Source organism: Myotis davidii, unplaced genomic scaffold (assembly GCF_000327345.1).
Source record: "Myotis davidii unplaced genomic scaffold, ASM32734v1 scaffold1208, whole genome shotgun sequence".
NCBI classification, from domain to species: Eukaryota; Metazoa; Chordata; class Mammalia; order Chiroptera; family Vespertilionidae; genus Myotis; species Myotis davidii.
The window spans coordinates 142,399-148,596 of NW_006299241.1; the positions used below are offsets into that span (position 1 = coordinate 142,399).

The 6,198-nt window shown below is 40.6% G+C and overlaps 1 protein-coding gene and 1 pseudogene across 1 annotated transcript in view; both read right to left on the reverse strand.

Moving 5' to 3' along the window:
• Positions 1–1,866, reverse strand: part of LOC107184808 — a 6,232-nt pseudogene extending 4,366 nt beyond the window's left edge.
• A 2,806-nt stretch (positions 1,867–4,672) lies between these two features.
• Positions 4,673–6,198, reverse strand: part of VGLL1 (vestigial like family member 1) — a 26,259-nt gene continuing 24,733 nt past the window's right edge. Inside the window, exon 5 of the mRNA XM_015571105.1 lies at positions 4,673–5,966. Coding sequence (XP_015426591.1) covers positions 5,923–5,966 — 44 coding nt within the window. The 3' untranslated portion in view covers positions 4,673–5,922. The remainder of the gene's footprint in view (positions 5,967–6,198) is intronic.

Here is a 6,198-nt window from a genome sequence, read left to right on the forward strand (position 1 = left end):
TTACTGGAAAATGGTGGTTCCAGCCAAAGAAAAGTGGGAGATAGTGTTTCTTATCCTCAGAGACTCCCATTCAGTAAGCCTAGGGCAGAACTGAGGAGTATCCATTTTCACCAAGCTCCCCAGCTGATAATGATGCATCCAGGGGGCCTTTTGGGAATCATTGATATAGGTACATCACATAGGCTGCAGAAGTAGCCATCTTCTGTTTATGTAGACAGTCAATTGTTGTCCTGGTAAGTGATCTAAGATGTGGCTGGGATGACCTGGGGCTCCAATCTGGCACCAACTTTAACTATACGTCCGTGTGACATTGTCAATTAACCTCACTAATCTGACTCCCCAACCTATCTTTTCAGCTTGATTATCTTTTTTTTCCAGCTTGATTTTCAACTGCTTGTTGACCTGAATGCTCCACTCCAGTGGGACTAGTCTAATTACCATCTATTCCATGAGTCTTGAGATTTCCTTTTGTGTCTGCCCTTAAAATACTGCTATATGTTTGTCAGCTGGGTCCTCCAGGAAGCAAGCACTGAGAGTTAGGGGTATGAGAGGTATGGAAGCTTGGTGGGTAACACCTATGAAAGATAAAATGGGGAGGAAGCAGAATTGAGCAGGGGGGGGGGACTCAAACCATGCTGCAAATCTAACAAAGTCTCAAACAATTCAACATGAAATCTGGATCAAATATTGCCCATTAGAGGAGTACCATGTTGGGCAGAAATGGCTAGGCCTTAGTACACTTATAATGCTGAGTCACTGGCTGGAGCCTCTCCACATAGAGCATGGCCTAAGCAGATCCTAAGGTATTACTAATAGATGAAGGGACTTGACTAACTGCACTCCTTGCAGCTGATTGGCAGATCCTTGGCTGCCAGTTTGTCCTTCTATTCTTCAGTTGTCCAGACCCTGTCCTCTTCATTTAGCCCCAGTATGGCAACTGCTGATAGGTCTTGTCATAACTATTATATTTAATTCAAAATATAGGCTATTAGAGCTGGTAATGATGTTAGGGATCATCTCATATTACAGATAAAGTGTGTGTGTGTGTGTGTGTGTGTGTGTGTGGTGTGTGTGTTGTGTGTGTGTGTGTGTGTGTGGGTGTGTGTGTGTCTCATTCAAGATGACACAGCTAGCTAGTCAGAGCCAGGACTGGAACTCAGGTGTCCTAACTCTCAGTTCAGATTTGCAGTAGCATTAAGAAAACACTGCTCATTTTGAAAAATAAATGGAGAGTCAGTTTTCACCTAAAAAGTAACTGTAACTACTCCAAATAGTCTCAACTTGACTCCAAGCATGCAGAATCATTAAAATGAAGAAAAAAAATAACAAAACTTATTGTTGAGAGGATCTTTGAGGTTTAATTTGTCTTAAACTTGCGAAGAAATGGTGATAAAACTGCAATCCTTATGAAAATGCTATATTGCCCAGTTCATTTCCATAATCACCACTAGTCTATAAAAATTCAACAGCATGCTATTTTAAAATATTACACATTAAAGGAATTTAAATAGACCATTGCATTATTGCTTCACATTTTGAAAATACAAATGTTTGGCAAAAATTTTCAATTCTGTCAAGCCAGGGAAACAATGATGAAAAGGGCAGAGGTTCTTATTTATATGGCAGAAAGATAACTATTATATTCTAGTTAGCATTTTTTGTGAAGGAATGATTTTATTTTCAGTGATACTAATTTTTAGAATGGAAATGCTTAAACACAGGTCTCAATTGGATCTGCAAACATTTTATTTGGAATGCTAAAGACAGTCTTTGCTACCAGAAAAGAAAAATTGTCACCTTTTTTTTTCTTTTTAAGGACAGGAATTCTTCAAGCATGTGAATCAGCCCATATAAAGCAATCTTCATTCTTCCAGACTGTAAAGTTCAGAAATGGTGGGCCTGGGGGGTTAGGAGGTGGTGGTGAGGAGTGTGGGGGAGGGGTCCTGCAGATGGTGACTTAGTCTATCAATCTACTTGTCAGTTTCTCAAAACTGTAGAGAAAGATGTAAATGAGGTTTATGTGCTCTAACCCGATTGGGCCCCAACTTTCTTGTTTCAAACCTTGATCATTTTCAATTTTAAAACCTTGATCAATCTGTTAATTCCACATCCCCCTTTAACTAGACTCTCACAGGATTATCAACTAGGTATGTGGATGAAGCCATGCAAGCACACAGGGGCCAGCCTTTGTGTATGAAAGGTGGCACACATCTTGTGTGCACTTTTCATTGAAGACTAAAATGCCCAAGTGGCTCAAAGAAATGCTTTTCAGGTTAGCTTTTTGGAAGTGAGTTGGGAAAGGGAAATAAAGGATGGATATAAAGCCAGAAATCTAAATCTTGGATTTTATTTTTTATTTTTTTAAATACATTTTTATTGATTTCAGAAAAGGAGAGGGAGAGAGATATAGAAACATCAATGGTGAGAGAAAATCATTGATCGGCTGCCTCCTACATGCTCCCCACTGGGGATAGAGCCCACAACCTGGGCATGTGCCTGACCAGGAATTAAACCGTGACCTCCTGGTTCATAGGTCAACACTCAACCACTGAGCCATACCAGCCATGGCTTGCTATATATTTTTAACCCTGTGACAGGAATTGAACCTGAGACACTTCAGTCTGCAGGCGGATGCTCTATCCACTGAGCCAAGCCAGCCATGGCTAAATGTTGGATTTTAAGTTGGAGTTGATCTGGGCAGGGATTTACCTATGTATGTCAAGGATCTCTCAGAGACCAAAGACCTTTTCTTTCCTGCTTATTAAAGTGGAAAAATTGATTACTGCTTTCAGCTTTATGCAAGAGCTTCCAGACTGAGTGATCTGTAGGAAAGTGTTATCAGACTACCTGGGCTACATAAGGTGACAGTCTTTATGGAATCACTTCTTTTCCCTAAATAGCATATTAAGAGTTCAATACTGATGGTACATGCTGTCTTCTAATACAGATGAGTCTTTCTAGAGTGAGACAAGATAAGCACACATCTATATAAATTTTGTGTAACAAGTGCTAGAAGCAGCCTCCACCCTGAATTTTCCCAACCAGAGCATGAATTTTTAAAATATATGTTTTTTTTTAATTTATTTCACAGAGGAAGGGTGGGAGAGAGAGAGAGAGAAACATCAATGATGAGAATCATTGATTGGTTGTCTCATGCACGCCCCCTATGGGGATTCAGCCTGCAACCCAGGCATGTGCCCTGACCAGGAATAGAACCCTGACCTCCTGGTTCATAGGTCGATGCTAAACCACTGAGACATGCCAGCTGGGCTTGAAGGTAAATAACTTTTGAGAGAAAATGTACTGGGTAATTTTTTATTTTTTAAACTAATCTAGGAAACATGTAACACACTGGAAAAACTGTTCTTGAAACAGAATTACTGTATTACTACCCAAGTCAATGATTCATGCACACAAGAGCTGTGGTCAATAAATATATAGCAGCCGAAACCGGTTTGGCTTGGTGGATAGAATGTTGGCCTGTGGACTGAAGGGTCCCAGGTTCGATTCCGGTCAGGGGCATGTACCTGGGTTGCGGGCACATCCCCAGTGGGGAGTGTGCAGGAGGCAGCTGATCGATGTTTCTCTCTCATCGATGTTTCTGGCTCTCTATCTCCCTTCCTCTCTGTAAAAAATCAATAAAATATGTTTAAAAAATAAATAAATAAATATATAGCAGATGGGAGAAAAAATATCTTAGAGTCATTCTGATGTTGATAAGTATTATGTTAGACGAAGTGGTTCTCAACCTTGATTGCACATTAGAATCACCTGGGAATCTTTTTAAAATCCTGATTTCTGGGCCTTATCCTCCGGAAATTCTGTTTCTTTGTTACTAATGTTGTGGCCTCAACCCATAACAAAGAAACAGAATTTCCGGAGGATGAGGCCCGGAAATCAGGATTTTAAAAAGATTCCCAGGTGATTCTAATGTGCAGCTAAGGTTGAGAACCACTGTGTTAGAGAGAAAAGAGCTCTGAGGTCAGACATATCTTCAGCACTGGCACTACTCCTGGCTATGAGATCTTGGCAGGCCATTTATCAACTCTGACTCTCAGTATCCACATGTACTATGTGAAGATAATAATGCCAATCCCAGGGTTATTGGAAACTTTGCATAAGATCATGGATGTGAAAGAATTTAGAATTAAGTGTAATCCAGCCCAGCTGGTGTTGCTCAGTGGTTAAACATTGACCTATGAACCAAGAGGTCATGGTTTGATTCTGAGTCAGGGCACATACCTGGCTTTTGGGCTCCATCCCCAGTACAGCCCAAGCAGGAGGCAGCCAATCAATGATTTTCTCTAATCATTGATATTTGTGTTTTTTAAGATTTTTACATATTGAACTTTTTAATAAAGTGGGGCACATCTTTATGTTTTGTAAATGTATCTTTATTGTTGAAAATATTACAATGCCTCCCCTTTTTCCACTGATCCTCTTCACCCTGCACCGACCCCTCCCAGGCCTTCAACACACTATTGTCTGTGTCTATGGGCTATGCATATATGCATATAAATTCCCCCATTAATCTCCCCACACACCCCGCACCCTGAGATTCATGTCTGTTCCATGCTTCTATGTCTCTGGGTCTATTTTGTTCATCATTTTCTATTTTTCTCTCCCTCTCTGAAATCAATAAAAATATATTTTTAAAAAAAGAGCAGCACAATTCAGAAAACTGAAGTTTTATTATTTACCCTCTAAGCAGTACATAGGAACAAGTGGAGTGTGAATGGGGAACATTGACTGCAGGGGCTTCCAGGGTTGTCACATGTTAAGTATCAAGCTCACAGTGGACGCAAGGTTGTCTACTACGTTAGAGAGATTAATGAGTTTAGAGAAATTTGTCATTTTACTAGGAACAATCTGCAGGGAGGTCTTGCCGCTATGTCTTGGACCAACCATTTCCTTTCACCTCTAATTCATCTAAGATACTGTGTGTTATTTACATGGGTGGCCCCAAAGGTTCTGTGCTGAAAAAAAGTTAATTTTCCCAGATGTCACTAACAGTGAAAGAGCTAAAGGAAATGTTACGTTGTTTATGTAAATTAGGTTGGCCCCTATGGAAAGCTGCAAGGTGCCGCCAAGGTCCAAATGAATACCTGTGGAGTATCAGATGCCAGAGTCCTCACCCTCAGACTGAGGGCAGACAGGAACTCATGGAACTGCGGCTAAGAAATGCTTGGGATACAAAACTTACTCTAGGTCCAATTTGGAATGAGGCAGTTTGCTAACTAACTTCAATAAGTTAGTCCTCGGATTTCTCAGCAATTCCAGTAGGAATCACTTTTTTAGAAGTTAGGAATCCAAATTTCCAAGTGAAACTATTTCATTCATTAGGGTCAGCCTGAGACCTTTTCAGTTTTCTTCTAGACTTTGAGGATGCACGGAATGGACAGCCTCAACCCATTACCTTGCCCACCCCATCTTTTCATTTTGATTTTGGTAAAGGTAGGCGTCAAGCTGATCACAGTCTGGTTAAGGTTGGAAAGCTTAATACTGATCCTGGTATCTCTATTCAATTGGAAAAGTGGGACATACCCCACAGTCAGTCTTGGTTTGAAAGATCCTTCTGGTAGAGAGTAAGCGTACTATGATTTCTAAGTAGGAGAGCAGTGGTGCAGTGGCAGGGTGGGATGAGCAAGCAGGTGGGCCTCCATGCTTCCCATCCCTGAATAGCTTTTCTAATGATTTTATGTGCTGGGGAATCACTTAACAAATTTTAAAACCCCTGCCATAGGGCATAGGTGCAAAGGAAAAGAAGTGTACAATTTTAGGGAGAAAGGAAACTTGCTCCAGACTCAGTGCTCCTTAGTGACAAAAAGAGAAAAGGACCGTGTTGTATTTAGATCCTCTGGTTTCACAGTAGAAAATCATGAGCAAGTTTGGAAAAAGGAATTCTTTTCTTTAAACTGAAGTTCAATAAAAGAACAAATCTTTTCTTCTCTCTGGAGACTGGCTTTCTGAAAAACAAGATAAGCATGATGAGAAAGAAGCTGGTTCTGGTGGTTAAATGAATACAGGTTTGAACCTTGACCTCACCACTGCCTAGCTGTGTGACGTTGGGCAAGTTAACCTAGGGGCTATCTGAACTCCACTTACCCCATTTGTTAAATGTGAGTACTAATGATACCCGCCTCTTAAGATTCTGGAAGGATTAAGTGAGTTAAACACATGTAAAGCCCTTAGAACAGT